This window comes from Macrobrachium rosenbergii, chromosome 6 (assembly GCF_040412425.1).
Source record: "Macrobrachium rosenbergii isolate ZJJX-2024 chromosome 6, ASM4041242v1, whole genome shotgun sequence".
In the NCBI taxonomy this organism is placed as follows: domain Eukaryota; kingdom Metazoa; phylum Arthropoda; class Malacostraca; order Decapoda; family Palaemonidae; genus Macrobrachium; species Macrobrachium rosenbergii.
The window spans coordinates 40719290-40739724 of record NC_089746.1 but is presented as its reverse complement, the minus strand read 5'-3'; the positions used below and the strand labels follow the sequence as shown (position 1 = coordinate 40739724).

At 36.7% G+C, this 20435-nt stretch overlaps 1 protein-coding gene across 10 annotated transcripts in view; it reads right to left on the bottom strand.

The window, feature by feature from the left end:
• LOC136839462 (thrombospondin type-1 domain-containing protein 4-like) overlaps nucleotides 1-20435 on the bottom strand; it is a 795787-nt gene that overhangs the window by 196320 nt on the left and 579032 nt on the right. For all 10 annotated transcript variants that reach the window (XM_067105522.1, XM_067105530.1, XM_067105532.1 and 7 more), the window contains one exon: nucleotides 1385-1505. In XM_067105522.1, the coding sequence (XP_066961623.1) occupies nucleotides 1385-1505 (121 nt within the window). The remainder of the gene's footprint in view (nucleotides 1-1384; nucleotides 1506-20435) is intronic.

The following is a 20435-nucleotide window of genomic DNA, read 5'->3' as shown; positions in this document are numbered from 1 at the left end:
ACCAATGTGGAAACATGGCACTTTAGTAACCATTTTCTTGGGACGGTGTGTGTGTGTGTGTGTGTGTGTGTGTGTGTGTGTGTGTGAGAGAGAGACAGAGAGAAACATGGCACTTTAGTAACCATTTTTTGGGACGGATGTGTGTGTGTGTGTGTGTGTGTGTGTGTGTGTGTGTGAGAGAGAGAGAGAGAGAGAGAGAGAGAGAGAGAGAGAGAGAGAGAGAGAAAGTGTCAATGTTTTTCTGCACATTTATATTTTATATCATTAAGGTGATGGGTAATTCTGTCCTTTTCTTAGGCCAGTTAATAAGGATAGGGGGAGGGTGAATTTCCTCACAATTTTACGTCGAACTTTTCTCAGCGTTTCCATACTTCTCTTGCCCTCTCTTTCTTTACATATCTTTTAACTTCCAATAATCTCTCTCTCTCTCTCTCTCTCTCTCTCTCTCTCTCTCTCTCTCTCTCTCTTATTTTTTGCATTTTACGACGCTTTTCAATCTCCCTCTCGGAATTTAGCATTTAATGGCTCTCTCTCTCTCTCTCTCTCTCTCTCTCTCTCTCTCACACACACACATACTTATGCACAGACGTACAAATGCTCCCGGGTGTTTATGCAAACGCTAAAATACATCATCAAAGACGCAGGAAAGTACACAGGCAAACACCAGCTCAGACCTGAAAGAGCACCGCGACCCAGATATCAGTGTATCTTCAGCAGAACATAAAGAGGTGTACTACCGTCACGAAGTAGGTTCCCAGTGGACCATCAAGAGGAAGTAAATTGGAATAACATACAGAATAACAGAAACGATCATACTTGATTTGAGTTTAAGTGGATACTAGAACACGAAGAACAATATTATATGGATACTTAGCCTGAACTAGTGACAGGTAGTAAATCACTGCCACAAAATGCAGAAAATAACGAACTTGTGTGGGTGTATGTATATATATGTATGTATATATACACATATATGTATATATACATACATATATATTTACATATACACACATACATACATACATATAGCAGAAAATAACGAGCTTGTAGGTGTGTGTGTATATATATATATATATATATATATATATATATATATATATATATATATATATATATATATATATATATATATATATATATACATACACGCACACGTACACACACACACACGAACCAATTCACAAAGTAATATATGCAACAAGCAAAGTGCACTGATCAAAAATGAATAAAGTGCCAGTCATCATTACAACACAGGAGAGGAGTAGTAAAGAAACACACTCAAGCCGAAGAGGCTGGATTAAGCGACTCTTATGTAAATCAAGAGAATGAATAAGATGGAAATTAACTGAAAGAAAAATCAGAGGACATATCTGAGCTGACTCACCTCTTCGGGGTAGGTTCCCTGCTGTGCAACAGTGCGGGGAACCATGAGCATCACAGCGAATAACAGCAGCAACAGCTTCATGAGTACAGCCGACAGCTGCCCACACTGTAAACACGGGCGCCTGTAAAAGAAAACATTACCAAAATTAGAGGACTTGAAAAGAATGCAAATATTCTTCTAAAAAGGTCTTTTCAAGTAGACTATGTTACTTCAAGCAAGCACTCAGAAAATCGTCGCTGCTTTCATTCAGTATACCGAGTCAGTAACACTTTCTGCAAAGTCACTCGCATAAACAAATTAACTCGCATCGTAACTCTTAATTCCACACTGCAACGAAAAAAAAAAAAAAAAAAACAGCAAACACTAATCTTTCACGTTCGGACGCACGACTGAAGACAAGAACTACACACACTACAATTTCTCCGCTCGCTCTCTCTCTCTCTCTCTCTCTCTCTCCCCCCACACTCACTCAGACACACACACACAAACAGACACGTACGTTTGGCAGAATTGAAGCAAAACGGTAATGACAGATAACAAATAAAACAATTTTTGAGTCCTTCCTATCTCTATTCATAAAAACAAAATGGGAAATTAAGAAAAGTCTCCCGGGAGTAACAATGTCGTGGAAACTACCCAAGAACATCGATCTCCAGCCCGTGTCCAAGATGCAAAAGAGATCTCTAAGAATACCCTCCATCCATCTCCGTGCATTTATATTTAAATCCTATGTATCTACGGAAAATCCACAGAGAATTTTTTCTAAGCCTCCGAAATTTCCTTGTCTGAAACAACGATAAATCTTAGGAAAGCTACTCGGTCTCAGATAGGTCCCGAATTCTTGGGAAATACCGTACAAAAAACCACGCGGCTACCGGTCTGGTTAATATCATCAAGTCATCTTTTTCTTGAGACATCATTTTTAAGATATATATTCTGGATCTCTACACAAACATCCAAATAAAATTAAAGTACTAAAAAAATATGGAATGACAAGAGGGTTTCATCCACTTGAATCTTAAGGCATCAAGGTGCCTCCAGATTCCCCTGAAACACCTTCACGAATAGTAAACAACACATATTTCATATTCCTTGATAAGAATTTGCAATTATTTTTGTACTTTAGATTTTTTGGTGGTGAGCCAAATCAAGAAGTCTGAGAAATGGTTTCAATTACTCCTCAAATAGGACATTTACGAGAGAGAGAGAGAGAGAGAGAGAGAGAGAGAGAGAGAGAGAGAGAGAGAGAGAGAGAGAGAGAGAGAGACTAATAATCGCAGGAAGAATAAAAAAATAAACCACACCCCATCTCTCTTCCTCCTTTCCTTCGAAACAACAAATAAACTGAAAACAATAACTGAAACCATCGGGTTAATTTATGAACTCTACAAATCGCCTGCACTTAGGTGAAGAGGAGTGCTGTTCTACAAGTAAGGAGTATCTAAGCAAAAGCATACCAGTAAAAGCAGGATGGAATTTTATGTTGTACCTGACAACGTTAACTTGCTTTTACACGTTGCCACTTAACTTTCAAGGAATTTCGTTAAAATGATTAACATTTCCACCTTCATTATCAACTTAATAATTGTCAATCGTCAACATCATTTTCTTTATTATCGGGCAGTTCAACAGATATCTTCAACACTTGGATGTGATTTTTACATCAATATTGTTATTAATTTGTTCATCATCATTATATATATCACAAATACATAATTACATTTTCCTTATCAGTTAGCTTGAAACTTTACTATTATTATTATTATTATTATTATTATTTTCATTTCCTTATCACTAATTAACTCTACCGGAGCATGGTTGTATTTCTATACTGACAGAGCAATTATACATTTCATCACCATCCTCATCACCACCACCATCATCATTAGGGGCGAAACCTGCACGCCAAACTTCTACCTCGACACATCAACGTCTCAATTCCCGCGCGAGATCTTATTTACACCCAGACCGAAACAAATGGCCTCGATTAAAAGTTGAGACACGAATCTGATGGTAATCTCTCAGCAACGTCCATTAGATGCCCCGATATTATCTACCAATGCCCCAAAAACAGCAACACCTCCGCCATGGACGGGATTATACCCCCTGCTGCCCTTACCATCGCAACTACCCCTTGCAAACATTTCAACGGGCTCTCGCAAACGCCCCTATAAAATACCCGCTGTCCGATGCTGCACGACCATGAGAGAGAGAGAGAGAGAGAGAGAGAGAGAGAGAGAGAGAGAGAGAGAGAGAGAGAGACAGAGAGAGAATGTTATTACACCACTAAAAGTTCTCCACTCACTAAGGAAGGAGAGAGAGAGAGAGAGAGAGAGAGAGAGAATGTTATTATTACATCACCACTAAGTTCTCCTCTTACTAAAGAGAGAATGAGAGAGAGAGAATGTTGCTATTACACCACCACTAAGTTCTGCACTTACCAAGGAGAGAGAGAGAGAGAGAGAGAGAGAGAGAGAGAGAGAGAGAGAGAGAGAGAGAGAGAGAGAGAGAGAGTTATTACACCACCACTATGTATAGACAACAATAGCAGTGTTCTAATGATCTCTTTTCATTATGAAGGGCAACGTTGGTTCTTCATTAGGGTCACTTAATTGGCGAAGACGTATTATCGTTTTAACTTGATTAGTGCGCCTTGCTAAAAAAATGCTTCTAATATAATATGGTAAATGCACCTACAACAGCTTTAAGTTAAAACCAATACACACGCAAACTCATGATCTGCACCAATATTTCACACTTCTTGAAGGGCATACCAGTAGCTTACCTTGATGTGATCTTATTTATGAACTGCTCTTCTATATTCGTTACTTTGACCACTGTATTTTATTCTTCAGATAACTCTCTCCCTCTCATATATATATACATATGTGTGTGATTGTATGTGTATGTGTACGCATGCCAGCCTTCACGCAGACATGTTACCTAGTTTCCTGCAGCGCAGTCGGATGGAGTTGGTAAAGATAAGAATTTTAGGGTGGTTTCTAACTATAGACTTCATGATGAAAGCGATCGCTTTCCCATGTGAAATAACCTCATAAAACAAATATAAATGTGCATATATATATATATACAGTATATATATATATATATATATATATATATATATATATATATATATATATATGTATATATATATATATATATATATATATATATATATATATATATATATATATATATATATATATATATATATATAATGTATGCATGTGTGTGTGTTTGCTCATAAATTAAGGTGGAAGAGAAAAAGCACAAAAGTCTGCAATACTTTTCAATAAGTGGAGATAAAAAAATCTGACCAACTCCTATAACAATCTGAAAACACAATACGACATACAAACACGTGCACCCATAAATTCCCGAGAGCCATTAACCAATACTTTTGAATCAGATTGTCTGAAAAGGAATCTTGGCTAAAACAATAGCTGACCACTGAAAATTGTTGAACTAATTAAATACAGATCGAAAATAACCATATACTACATAAGAAATACCAAAGGAGATCGAAAATAAACACGAAAATGCGTCCGCCGACACCATAACCCTACGATCTCGGTATATAAACCCACTGAAATACCACATACCCACGGGGGCATAGGCAGAAGCCAACAGCCAGCACACCGGGAAGCTTTTACAATGATCAACAAACGTCAGACACGATCACAATTTGAATGTCAGAAAAAGGAAGCAGCAAAAAGGGGTCCCTTCCCAAAAAGAAAAAAAAATATGCATATAAAAACTGCTATAAAAAAGGGGTCCCCCTTTACCCCCTTTCTGCTCCATCTTCTCCCTCTACTTAACGAGGCACATGGCGACACTTCATACAACAAACGCTACTTAATTGTCCACCTACTGGCATCTCGGGGCATGGTTTTAATTCTCAGATGGGAATGGGATAAGCCCTGCACGCCTCTACCACTATAAACACGGAGCATAATGGAGCACTCGGCCCTCTACGTGCATACGATGAGCCATTTTTCATAATCAGAATTTCTTTCTCTTTTTTTTTTTACGGTCAGTCGTTGTATTTGTTAGCTCCCACAAGTACGACTGTGTTAACGTCCATACATTCATGTACGTTTGCGCGTGTGTGCGCCTATATTTCATATCTACTGTGCAATGTACTACAGTATACATGCATGTGTATGCACTATCCAATTATACTTGTATGCATTAATGAGCCTGATTGTGTAAGCGCATGATTATTTCTGATCGACCACGGTACAATAACTTGTTTGTTTTCCAAAAAAAAAAAAAAAAAAATGCTTAAAAATCATCCTCGTGCAATTATGTGAATTACTGTAGTAGATCTAGTAACCTCGTTTCAACCTCATGAAACGACCAAGTTAAAATCTTACTCATATGAAAAAATATCTAAACATCACTAAACTTACGATCTGCTCTGAATATTCTGCTTTCTCTTTCTCGTTTACTATTCTCAATGTTTGGCCCGTCCTTGACGATGCTCGTCGAATGACAAAAAGAACCAGGGAATCGTCTGCTGTTTTCATCCCTTGCATACAATCAACGTGCAAGCAGCTATGCTGACCTAGAAATGCGTATTACAAATAGGCCTATGTGGGAATCCTCACATGTGAAATTACAGATATAAGAGAATCCATATGTCCGGGAGAATGAAGAGCTTGCCGAGCCCAGCTGCGTTTTTGGACGTCAAGTGTGGTTGGTTAATTTACATGAAAAAGGGACGCTGATGACATGAACTGTTTGTGAAGATGGTGGTGGACAGGATCAGTTGAAAGATGAAGAAAAGCAAATCTACGAGAAATGCGTAATATAAAAGTCAGTTTCGAGAAAGGAAAATATCAGTGTTTAGAAGTGGTGTGCCTACTTAGAGAGGATGATCTCATCCCAGATTAAGCAGTTTGAGGAAGAAAGAGTCAGTGATTTTCTTTCTAACTTTTCTAAGCCATCACAATAGATGACAACGGCATTTAGCTAATGAAAAATACATACAGAACTCTTGGGAACTCTTGGGACACTGATGTGCATATTGCTGTTGACAATTACCAGCAAAGACTAAATAGTTGTCAGGCCGATTAAAAATTCCAACTGATAGTCTCAAGACGGATAAATACTGGGGGTTCTCTACAGATCCTTCCACATTATTATTGCCCAGGTTACTAAGATCTTCGATATTCTACCGAGTGTTCTGAGAAGGCTTATCACAATTCTTATACACCAAGTTTCTAGTCTTTGATATTCTTTAACTAACTAAATTTGATGGTGAAAGAGTATTTAATTTTCCAAGTCTTTTCCCTCTACCTTATCGCAACCAAAATTTCTTATGCCAACATGAGCTTCAAATATTGCCTCTTCAAAGCCAATGGTTTCCTTATCATTCACGGTTTCTCAAATCCCTTAGAAATGTTCTGTCTATTTTTTCTCAACATTTATTTATGAGGTTTCGTATTAATACCCATATTTTCTTTAATGAGCCACCGGAAATCGGTGTAATCTGCTTAAATTTGCAGAAGCACTAAGCAGTTTTTGGTTTTTACCAAAAACTAGTCTGCAATTTGCGGACCAGTAACTTTCCATATCTTCCCAACATTTGAAGGCTTCACGAAACTACTATAAAGTATATTATTATTATTATTATTATTATTATTATTATTATTATTATTATTATTATGACTTGTGAATCATGTGGTTAAAAACCCTGTAAAATCTAAATATGCTTCTGAATCTTTCACAGAACTTGTTACTTCTCATAGCGCAGCGTAATCAATCTAAAACAAGATTTCGCAAACCATACGACTGCCACCTTTTCCATTTTCCTCTACAAAGAGTATTACAAGTTTTCCAATTCTCAGCAACCAGTACCTCATATAAGCATTAGACCCAGCTGTAGATCACCCAAACCAACCCGCTATTTCTTATAAATACATTTCAAGCACTTATAAGGATCTACTTTACATTTACTACAACAGTCACATTTCATCAGCAATCAATCGATTAATAAATAAATAAATAATATATATATATATATATATATATATATATATATATATATATATATATATATATATATATATATATATATATATATATAGTATATATATCTATGTATGTACGTATACAATCAGATCCAGCTGTAATTTAATGAAACCACCTTTTTATTTATTTAATGTCCATGTACCATTAGGCAGCTACATTTCGTTTGCTGTAACTGTCACAGCTCCCTGGCTAACTAAGGAGTACGCCCGTTATGAATAACCCTCTGGTATACAATGTGAAACGGTAGACCGCCTTCTGTAATTCGTGCGGCCTACGGTCACTTTCCAAAGATCCGATTTTATCATTCCAAACTTCCTAGGCTGAGCTAGAGCAATGTTTCTTGTGTGTATAAATGAGATTAACACACACAAAACGTATCAGTGTATATACATTTGCGTTGTAACATGTAAGGTTATACATTACTTTTATATATGTAACATACATGTAAGTTTTTTTATATATATAAATGTGTATATATTTATTTGGGGTTTGTGAACGAGTTTATGAAAATACCATATGTTTTTCGAGGCAGTTGAAGCCTTACCAGTGACTCGAGTTAATCTAATTTCATCATGTCTCGCTGACAGGTAATGAGAAGAACCACCTGGGTCTCTTTAATATGGCAGTTGGCAGTTTGGTCGCTCTGCAGTGCAGTGAAACCGAGTTCTGCTTACTGACTGCTTAAATTTAACACGCTATGAATGATTTATAATATAAACAGACATTCCTTACAAATGTTAGGCCAACGTAATTTTCTGTTTACCACTGAACTTCGAACTACATTATGAATAAGTGAAACTTAATCAAAATGTATCCCTTTTGCAGTTTTAGCTTTGGCCACTCATTTGACCATGGGTAGTTTGTTATGACTCTAGATGGGGATACTGCTTATTAATTTGTTCAAATTAACGGCATAATGTTTCACTTACTGTGCAATTATCTTCATTTATTTTTTTAAGTTCTTCACCTATTATGAATCATTTGCAGATAAAAAGATGTGTAGTCATGGTCAAATCTAGCTCGGATATTGAAAGTACTAACAACAACAAAGTGCCATGAACGAAACTATCTGAGACTTGGGCACAAGGACAGGACGAATGGATGTAAAATAAAAAAACACTGCCAATGGAATCAGGCACTTGAAGCGCTACGTGCACAGATATTCACAGGACTATAAAAAAAAACTCGAAGCCGAAACCTCAAAATGAAGTGCTGATGAGAGAGAGAGAGAGAGAGAGAGAGAGAGAGAGAGAGAGAGAGAGAGAGAGAGAGAGAGAGAGAGAGAACCTTTAACCATGCTTTCATCAGTAATGATGATCCCTTATCTACAAATGAATGGATTTTCTTTTACCCTGCTTGACTGTTTAGAGCTATACTGAAGTAACAATGCTACTGTCAACATAAAATTTCTCTCTCTCTCTCTCTCTCTCTCTCTCTCTCTCTCTCTCTCAAGGTTAATCCAATTCGGACAAACTAACTTTGTGTAAACGTATCCCCAAAATCCATGCAACAACATGTACAAAGCATTTTAATCCCACATGCATCATTGCTACCGAGGTCCCTAGACTCTGGATCTAGGTTGCAACGGTCAACGCAATCTGGAACTCTCAATCGAGCAGCCAGCCAGTGACGAAATGTGGGCGCAGGAATTACCCGTTCTTAACTTTTCAGCGTTCCTAATACTGGGATTTCTCGTGCCCAGAGGGGAAACATTGCCTTCGCCGAAAGTAACAGACCCAGTGAAAACTCTTTTTACACGGTAGACGACTTCAAACAGCTGTTCGTTTTAGAGATTTACATGTAAACTGTTTCCACCCTGGTGAGATTAGGTTGTCGAGTTCACCCTCCCCAACCCCGTACCTCACCTCAAGCGAGGACTAGTAAATCAATAAGGGGTCATTCTACCTCTCACGTACACATGGAATACATGTCGGATTACCTCGTCGAGGTCCTACCATCCAAGAGAGGGAGCCAAGAATCCCAGTGAGGAGTCAATCTGTAACATAAACAAGAACGCATTCAATTTACAGATAGACCCACAGATCTCTTCCACTCTTCCGGAGGCGTGGCATTACCTCATCGAGTTCCGCTTAGATGAGAGATAGTTACTAAACAGAAGAGCAAGAAAATGTTAGTGCTACTGAGCCAATAAATCATTCTCTCTCATATTCACAAAGCGTATGTGAATTAGAGATTTGCCCTTAGTTACATGCAGACTGTTCTTCGTTGGAGAGGTGGGTAGAGCTCTCGGCTAGCACGCTATTGGCCCAGCGTTCGACTCTCCGACCGGCCAATGAAGAATTGGAGGAATTTATTTCTGGTGACAGAAATTCATTTCTCGTCATAATGTGGTTCGGATTCCACAATAAGCTGTAGGTCCCGTTGCTAGGTAACCAGTTGGTTCTTAGCCACGTAAAATACGTCTAATCCTTCGGGCCAGCCGTAGGAGAGCTGTTAACCAGCTCAGTGGTCTGGTTAAACTACGATATACTTTTCCCTTATCTTGTAGAAGACATTTGTGAGAGAGAGAGAGAGAGAGAGAGAGAGAGAGAGAGAGAGAGAGAGAGAGAGAGTTGCTGTTTACTCGTATCTCGATCATATTTACATCTGCACGCGACCAGTTTCTTCCCAGGAGACCAGAATCATTCTGGAGACAAATATTAACTAACCGTATATTATACATTATTCTTCACAATATTTTCAGTTGAAACATTGCATTCTTCATAGCGTCATCGTCTGAAATAGATAATTCTTCGTGAACTTTATTACCATGAACTTTTCACAACAAACGGATCATTATTCACGAGTTTTTCATCTGAAATAGACCATGCTTCCCGTGTCGTGAATCTCCGGCATCCTTTATCATCGTCTGACATTGGATATAATTCCTTGTCTCGATGTTCGAGATAAACGGGGGAAATAGGCAGGTAAATAATCAAGTAGTAAAACTTCAAACTGACATAAGAACAAACATATCGGAAGTTTATGGTTTGCAAATAAAACTCATGACTAAGTTTCTCTCTCTCTCTTTCTCTGTACACACGCACGCGCAAAACTACGTAGGAAAAGCATTCACTATTTAAAACTTAGATAAATGGTAGAGGTAGATCGAGTCAGTTCGGAAACTCCGCGATCCAAGAGTACATCTTGCCCGTCGAAGGACGAAAACAAACAGCTACGGGGAAAAAGTATTGTTTCTCTCGAAGCTCATTAATCCCTTTCTCTACAAAGGCTGCACCATCTTCCTGTGTGGTTTCTGGAAGAAAAATGAGGTTGCAGTATTTATCGAGCCAGTAAATTGCCCACGTTATCACTGCCTTCCTCGTACGAAACAAAGTTAGGACGAGAGAGAGAGATAATCGAGTGTGAGGGCCCTGATAAGAATACTGAGTAAACTGATAAATAACATTCGCGGTAAGTGATTTTAACGATCGCCAAGTGTCAGACTGAGAAGCCTCTTTCCGTTAATAAATGATGCGGATATTGGAGACCGAGTGAGATTAAGATGATTTACTCTTCCTTGAGAAAAACAAGATAATAATGGTCCCAGGTTAGATCAGCAATCATGAAGCCGTGTGTGTGTGTGTGTGAGAGAGAGAGAGAGAGAGAGAGAGAGAGAGAGAGAGAGAGAGAGAGAGAGAGAGAGAGAGAGAGAGAGAGAGAGAGACTATCAAGGAATGGTTGAATTCGTAACATCAGTCAACCCGAACTCTACAGTATAAATTTCAACCACTAATTACATTCAGAATTCGGTCTCAACTTTGCCTGTTACCTGATAATTCCTAGGAGCATTAACATCTCGATTTCCCTTCATTACAGATGGGATGATCAGGTTCGTGAGTTCTACACCTTGGATATATTTTTTTTTTCTTCAATAACTGTACACTTGAAAATAAAGCTATACACTTTCACTTGCGTAGGTTTGCACACACGTAATATATACGTCTCTGTATGTAAGAATTTTCGTCACATACACCGTGGCATTTTTTTATATTCACAAATATTAAGCTCTCTTGACAGTACTGAAAAGTCGTCGTGCGCCAACAATAGATGGTTCAAGTCCACCTGGTAACGGATCGCTTATCACTCACAAATTCCTCTTCGGTGTTTATAACGAGGTTGAGTGAATTTGTTATTAAAAACATTTTTTGCTTAATTTTATATATATATATATATATATATATATATATATATATATATATATATATATATATATATATATATATATATATATATATATATATATATATATATATATATATATATAACATTAAGCAACAATTGTATATATATGTATACACACAACACACACACACACACACACATATATATATATATATATATATATATATATATATATATATATATATATATATATATATATATATATATATATATATATATATATATATATATATATATATATATATATATACATTACATACATACATATGACAATGCTAAACAAACTCGAATGAACAATACATAATCCTTTACAAAATCTTTCAGTGCTTATGCATATACTGTACTTTACTCCTATATATTGTATACATCAACTTACATTTACGTTGAAATCAGGCAAATAAATAAAAATGAAATTTTAAATGTAAATAATTCTTCATACTGTAAATTGAAATTTTGCCAAATGAATCGGAAGGGTTCACACAGGCCCTTGAAAATTTTTCAATTCTTTACATTATTTTCCTAAATACATTCGATTTATGCTCACGGTTTCATCAAATGGAAATAAAAATGATTCTTCTTCCTCCTCGATGCTCTCCCTTTGTTGAACAATTTGTACACAACAAAGAACAAAGGGACAAAGGATGTCAGATTGTCCTGATAGCGAGGATTCTTGCTTCCAGACCCATTTGCTATCCTCAGCTTCCAGGTGAATGGCAGGACTAATTTTTAATGAGTAGTTGAATTCAATTTTTGACTGACTTCTTCCCCTGTCGTTACAAACAGGATAATGCCATGAATTTTAGCGGTCCAATGTTTATTCTGTATTCCGGAAAAAATTACACTTCAAAAATTTACACACGAAGGGTCTTTTGTTTCCCGAATGAACGGGGAGGTCCTACACGAGTTAACGCCAAGCCTAACGAGAGAGAGAGAGAGAGAGAGAGAGAGAGAGAGAGAGAGAGAGAGAGAGAGAGAGAGAGAGAGAGAGAGAGAGAGAGAGAGCATTAAGAAAAATCTTTTCGAACTCTGCTCCCTGTTTGCATGTCTGCCTTTCTCTCTAGAGCTGTATAGCAATCTTCAGTACTTATTCTTTGATTTCTTTATATCTTTGGCCCTGAACATATCTGATATGAGAGAGAGAGAGTCTTCATTTTAACATAAGGCTAAATTCCGTACTATAGCCGTATATCAGGGCTGGTTTTAATCCTCCAACCTCACCCGTATATAACAACCATACTTATAATCACAGGAAGGGCTAAAACATTTGAAAATAAGAAAAATAAATAAATTAAGCCTTCTGAGCCAAGAATCTTTACCTCAAGGATGAATCGGCATCATGAAACAAGCCGACTGCTTATTCATTTGTTATACGTAATGATCACGTATAGGTACTCAATAATAATGGTGAGACTTGATTGATTAAATAACGAAATGGGAGGGTTTCATAAGCTGTTGTATCTGCAACTAAATTATACAAATCAATCAACTTCTTTGCTGGACTGGAGCTCTCTGTATCGACCTGGTGTTTTTGTTTATGGAAGGTTTTCCCAGCTAAAAAAATGTATAATTATATGTAACGTAGAATTTTCCTTTACCCTTCTCACTGAGGTAGACTGCAATTAAGTTTTAAGAAGCGCAACGAAAAATGCTCCAAAACCGAGAAGCAACACGAAGTTAACTAACATTCGAACACTGTCTCACTCTTCTAAGAAAGGTGTGGGTGGCTTAATTAATCTCATCTGCTTTCAACTTCTTACGGTGTTCTCGATTAATGTCGTCGACTCGTAATGACGTCATCCAAGAGGCGAGTCTGGGTTTGTTGTGACACATCTTGTGCATCTCATACTAATTCCCAGATCACAAGTCCTGTTAATTATTCCACTGTTTTGAACGGTTTACTATCTTCCACGTTTCGGATCCCGAAACACTGCTGAAACAATGCATTCGATGAACTTTGCCAAATAAATGAATAAAAAAATATATTTACAATCAGAGCATATCTCGAGACTGCTGGGTCAAGTCTAACGCCCTCGTTTGTACTTTCATGAACGTATTTAAAATGGAGCTTTGGAATGACAATCACGTACAGCAAATGGAGACATGTGGCGTGCGAAACTGGTAGATAACGTAAACGGACACAAAACAAACCTGGCAGATTTTGCGATTCAAACAGATAATAATACTGATATAATGAAATGAGACAATGCACGAGTATACGGAAAGATGCCGAGATAAACATCGAGCCAGAGCAAAGGCTGTAATAAACACAAACAAGCAGCCAGAAGCAGGAAAAGATAAAACAAGCAATCTAGACGTTGCTGCTTGCAGGACCAGACGAATCGCGCGCACAAAAAGCCAGCAAACACTCAGGCACACCCAGTATTTAGGTTCAGCTCCTTTTACGATGGAGACTGGTTTCTCTCAAAGAATCGCCGCTTTTCATAACGTTTCGTTTCGTACGTATCCCATTTGCGGACGTTCAAAAATCGCCTGCCATGAGAAACTGGAACTAAATCATGGCCAAATCGTCGTGACATATACAAGTAAAATGCTCGTTCCTTTTTCTTCCTGTGGTGTCTGGAGACCATGGCGTCGCCCAGACGGTTACAGCTTCATAGACGTGTGCTCGGGTTCCTTCGTTATGAAGTGGGCACGTTTTTCCTTCGAGAAATTACTTTTGCGCAAAAGCACACAAACACACTTACTTTTCTCGAGAAATGTCTTTCGTGAAACCAGTTGCACGTATGTTGTCTTTAAAAATTTTTCCCCTTGGGAAAAGGGATCATGAGCTAGTAAGGCAACTTGTTCTGATACTACATCAATGATATATAATTCTTTTCTTTTACTATAATTTCAATGCAACGAATTCTATGTACGTTATAAATAACGAATTTTCCTAACTTAATTGTGAGAATCTGAAATAAATAAAAAGTTGCAAATATTTATGCGTTACTAATGCCATAAGCAAAGTAAAAAATATGTAGTTATGCTATAATAAATATGAAAATTATCTAGAAATTGTCTACATGTAAAATTTTTATGACGAATAATCGTACTTCTGCAATATACGCATTAAGTAGAAGGGAAATAAGGCACGGAAGTAATATTTAATTTTCAAGCTTTTTATACACAAAATACATATCACACAGACTTATTTATCCATCTATTTATATATTTATATATATATATATATATATATATATATATATATATATATATATATATATATATATATGTATATATATATATATATATGTGTGTGTGTGTGTGTGTGTGTGTGTGTATTTGTGTATTTGATGCATTTAATTGATTACTAAATTGATTACTAAATCTCTAGCATCAAAGGCTATTTCCTAGACATATTCTATACAATAAAATGAAAACAGAACAATTAACAAACTGTGAAAGACTAAAGATGTTACCTCCACAAAATAGGGATGATATCATCTGGCGCCATTGTAGCCTATAAAACCGGAAAGAAGGATTCGGAATAAAAATACAAAAAAGAATGTTCAAGAAGACCAAAGGCCAAAATATCACCTTGATCAGAAAATTGAAGAAACGAAAGAAATAAAGATCTACGATTATTTCTGGAACATTTTTTATGAAAACAGCATCGCAAATCTTTACCCCACCTCTCTCTCTCTCTCTCTCTCTCTCTCTCTCTCTCTCTCTCACCTGATGTTTATACAGATCTTGCATATGCATGCATGTCAGCATAAGAACACCGTAGTTTGTGTCAATTTCCATGTCTGTACAATATCTAAAACAGTGATACTTTTAATATAAAAAAATTAAAGAATGTGTCTTCCTGTCTCTTAGTGTTTGTACACATTTTTATATACGTTTTTGCTTATAAACATAGACGTGATGTCTGAGTCTGTCTGTTCGATGTGTGTGTGTGTGTGGTCAGTACGAGGTTCAAAAGAAAAAGTGAAAAGATGAAAAAATATTCGTCGACATAAAAATGCATGGACACAATAAAAACAAAGAAATGAACATAATATACGTAAAAGAGTTTTGCTCCATCAGAAAGATACTCCCTTCCTGTTCCACAAGTTCACACACACACACGCACACATACACACACACACACACAGAGAGAGAGAGAGAGAGAGAGAGAGAGAGAGAGAGTCTCAATGATAAACGACCCCGTTAAAGGCATCATAACAAAGACGTAAGTTACCACGAAATACACAACCCCGGTTTGTCTACCTGCGTGAGGCAAATCCTTAAAAACAATACAATTCATCTTGCCGATCCGAAAAACTACTTGATTACGATGCCGTCAATTTGTTTACCTTCCTGTCTCCCACCTGTCACCCTGTCCATATCTTCCCCCTTCTCCTCCTCTTTTTTTCATTTCTATTTTTTTTCAACCGCGTTCCACCCGACACCTTTTAAGCTCTCGGGTCTATTATTAAATGGTGGACTCTTATACTCCGAGGAGTTGTCAGGTTTCTTATTTTTTCCCCCTGTCCTCTCTCTCTCTCTCTCTCTCTCTCTCTCTCTCTGAATCTAGTCTTTTTGAATCTGAATTTTTTTCCTTTTAATTTTCCGCTTCATTTCTCTCATATTTATGAAAATGTAATTATAATGGAGGGGGCTGCGGCAAGTTTATTTTAGACTCCTCATGTTTGTTTCCTAGGAAGACTTGCACATTTACTAAATGCCTTGTTGTTTTTTCAGAAAAGAGTAGAGAAAAAGTGAAGACTCGAGCTGATGTTACTTTTTACCTTTCATCCATGAGGGGCACGACATTTTGAGGGACAAGACACAATTTTGGAAATAAAATTAACGCGGAAAGTCGTAAATATTCATTTGATTTATAAATTAATTACTCTTCTGAAGCATTATTAATTGCCTTGTTCAAATTTGAAATGCAAATTCAGATACAAATTAGGGTGGAAGTTTTTCGTTTTCGTTTCTGAAGGGGCAGATATTTTTTATTTAGTTACACTTCGGAAGTATTTTCTTTTTCGGACTCAAAACACACACACACACACACACACACACACACGGAAAGTAGAACTGATAACCGGACTCGCCAATCTAAATGCTATGTACAACTTACTTCGATTTCTGAAGTATATTGTAAAACAAACTGCCTTCGGTAATAAGACACATGAGTAAAACTGAAAATTGAATCACACGAAGCATAAATAATTCGTGCCCCACCAAAAGAATTGATTAAGTGAGCCCATTTAACTTAAAAGGTATGGGCAGATGGAAATAGATGAAGCTAACTTAAGAGTTTACGATCATAAATAAACTACACTTTTAAGTTATTGCATCATTTAATGAAGATGAATGATTACATCCCACCCAGGAGTCGATACTCGAATTGTATATGTCTTCAAGGTGGCAGCTAAAATAAATTTGTTATTTCGTGTTCACATAAAATAAAACTGAATTTAAAAAGTATTTACCTTGAGCAAAACAGTGTGAAATGAGGTATCAAATAAAACGAATAATTGCGATATATTCACCCGTCATCAATGTTATAATTCTGATAAACGTACCCATCACCACTTCTATAATTCTGATAGATTGGCCCGTCACGGTGTTTATCAATATAATGTAAAAATGAAATGAGTTCCTCCTGATTAACTGGCTTTCCATTTTAACAAACTGTCCCCATAAATACTTGACAAAAATCACATATTTCTCTACAAAATGTTCACTAATGTTTCATTCTATGAAATACTAAATACTCACTGCATATGGCCGGCCCCTTTACCTTCTTTTTCCCTCTTTCTTATTCCATTGAAATCCAATCTGCATACAAAACGACCTCATCTGTTTCAATTATGACTTCGTGAATATGGTGCGACTAAAATGGCAAAATGAATGACGGTGCAAAGATGAAAATCTCGACAATCTATTCAAAACCACACGCAAATTTCCTAAAAAAAAAAAAAAGGAAAAAGAAGGATTCCCAGACATTAAGTAAAATTAGTGACTGCAAAAAAAAAAAAAAATAAATAAGCCAATGAAACTTTAACATACGAGCTGCAAGACAACCTGCAGACAGAACACAAGAAATGGTCCTCTTCCCAATCCAGCACCTGTTCCTTTAATGTAATTACTTTACTACGAATTACGTTGGAAATAAAGAAAAAAAAAAAATGGGGTGATTCCGAGTCGTCTGGGGATTTCTTTAACAAATGATTACGTCAAGTCACTTGATGATGTTGTTTTTAAACAGATTTGTGCTTTACGGATCTTCTGTTTCTTGCTATTACTTTCCAATTACCAAATCCGTCACTATCTTTGATTGCACGATTTTGTCTCTACCACCAATAATCAAAATTTTTATTATTATAAATTTGTTGTTAGTATCATTATCATTTATCTTGCTACTTACTTTTGTACTACCAGATTTACATCCGTATTCTAGATCTGTTTAAGGAAATGAACTGAACTTTAAATAATAATATCAAATATTATTTGCTGTAGCGTACGAGGAGCTGAATGAAATGTGCAGCTTTCCTACTCCACCCGTTTTCATTTGGTTAACAAATGCTTCCCTGAAATACGTTACGTAAACGGGTAAGAAAGACTAAGGAAGAGAAAGACTGATAAATCTCTGAAGGAAACATGAAAATGAAAGAAGGTAGAGGGCGAAAGACACTTATAAATCTCTGAAAGAAACATGCAAAACGAAGAGTACAGGGCGAATGAACAGAACAAACGAATATAAACTGAATAACAAGAGAAAGAATAGGTTCCGGGACAAACAAGTTTACAAAAAAAGGGTGACGCAACGAGGCCTGTGGCGTCAGTCAGGAGAGATCGACAATGAATTACCAGTTTTGGGAAACCATGACGTCAACCTCACGTGGAATATCAAATTAGAAAAATATTAAAAGAAAAAGACGCTCAAATGTAGTGCCGTTTGGCGTTGTCCAATAACACATGGGAAAATCTCTTACCTGTAGCTGACAGAGAGAGAGAGAGAGAGAGAGAGAGAGAGAGAGAGAGAGAGAGAGAGAGAGAGAGAGATGGGGGGTGGCTGGACGGGGGTACAAAAGCATATCATCGGCAATCTTCTTGATTATCGAACAAGCGCATAATCTATCTTTCTTCTCGAGAAACTTTCTTTGAAGTTTCGTAACCTGATGATATCGTTCTCTTTGTTTCCAAACAACTCTCTCTCTCTCTCTTTGTTTCCAAACAACTTTCTCTCTTTCTCTCTCTCTCGATTTTATTTCTTCTCTCTTACTTGAAGAGTTTTCCAACGTCTTTACAATTTTAGGGAAGTTCGCGCCTTTTTCATGCATGAGGGCGTCGTTGTGAGAGCAAATCTGAGCAAAATACATCAGCGTGTTTAGCGGGTGGAAGATGAATCCTTTGGCAAAACTTTAAAAACTATTATCGCCATTATTTCTGGTTTTCTTATTTCGCCTGATGAGTAACATTATTTCTGTTTCAAGAATGAAACTAACCTCCAGATTAGTTAGCTAAAATTATATGTTACCCGGTAAAAGGATAATCCCTTCGCATACCATTTAAATGCTTATCTCCATTATATCAGAATGACCTAAAAGCTTGGATAGTGAGTAACACTACGAGGGATCTTCCAGAATTGCAGCTGACCGCCAGAAAGCAAATCGTCGAAATACTTTTAGAAGGCTCAAACTGATTTCAAATTTTTTTCTCTCTCTCTTAAATTTTGCAAATAAGTAACGGTCATCCAAAATCATGAAAGACTGGGGAAAATCTGGTGCGTTGGAAGATAGAAAAAAAAGATTACGAAATAAGCAACACTAAGAGGTTCCGAGGATTAAAACTATTCCGTAAAACTCTAAAACTGTTTTTTTGCTTGGTGAAATTTAAAGTTTTCTGAATAACCTGAGTAAATGAGTCGCTTTCTTACCGGTTTGTGGAAATCAGAACCAGCTTTCTGAATACTAAAACAGACAACGAAATCAATGTAGAAAACTTCTGGCCAAACTTATAGGTATTCTTTGATCACCAACCCACGTCCTTTTCGTAATGCTTGATAAATTATTTAAGACTCTCTTACTATCAGATACAAATTCATAACGTCAAATCAAAAACATATAGACAAGAAAGATAGATTAAGCAATTTCCTAAACTTAAAGCTGAGTGCCCGAGTCTCGTCTAGCGCGAAAGAAGATAAAAAAAAAACAAATAAATAAAAAAGGGAAAGTGCAACCACTAAAAAGACAAACACAGTGGGACTTCCGGGAGGGCTGGGGTGGCTGCTTGGGGAGGGACGGAGGGAGGGAGGGCCACTAGAAACAATACCATTAATCTGATGTCGACTTTTGCTTCTACGAGCCACGAAATTGTGGCCCTAAACGCTGACAATGAAAACACATGGAGGTGTTCCAGTTGGGGAAAAGTTCGAGAAAGTGAAGAAAAACTCGAAAAACCATTATTAAGAAAATTGATGAAAAATATTATATAGGGTTAAAAGATACGATTATACGAAATGGAAAGAAAATGGGGGAAAAAATGTTAAATAACTGTCTCGAATGATATTAAAGAAATTTTTGTTTGTTTTTTGCTTCTGTTAAAATCCGTAACTTCTTTTGTAGGATTTTTTCGTTTTAAGCTAACACCATTAACTTCAAGAGGAAAAAGTCCTACGAAAGAAATTAAAGATTTTAACAAAAACAAAAAAGAAGTAAACACATTAAAGAACTCAGCTAAAAGATCAACTACCGCTGTTCATTAATACCTTGATATTATGCAATAAATGATACTCAATAATATTAGTTATGCGAGGTGATACTACTTTAGCAAGTGCCAAACGACTCGAAAAAGACAACCAGCATCATTTTCCCTTTTAGAAACA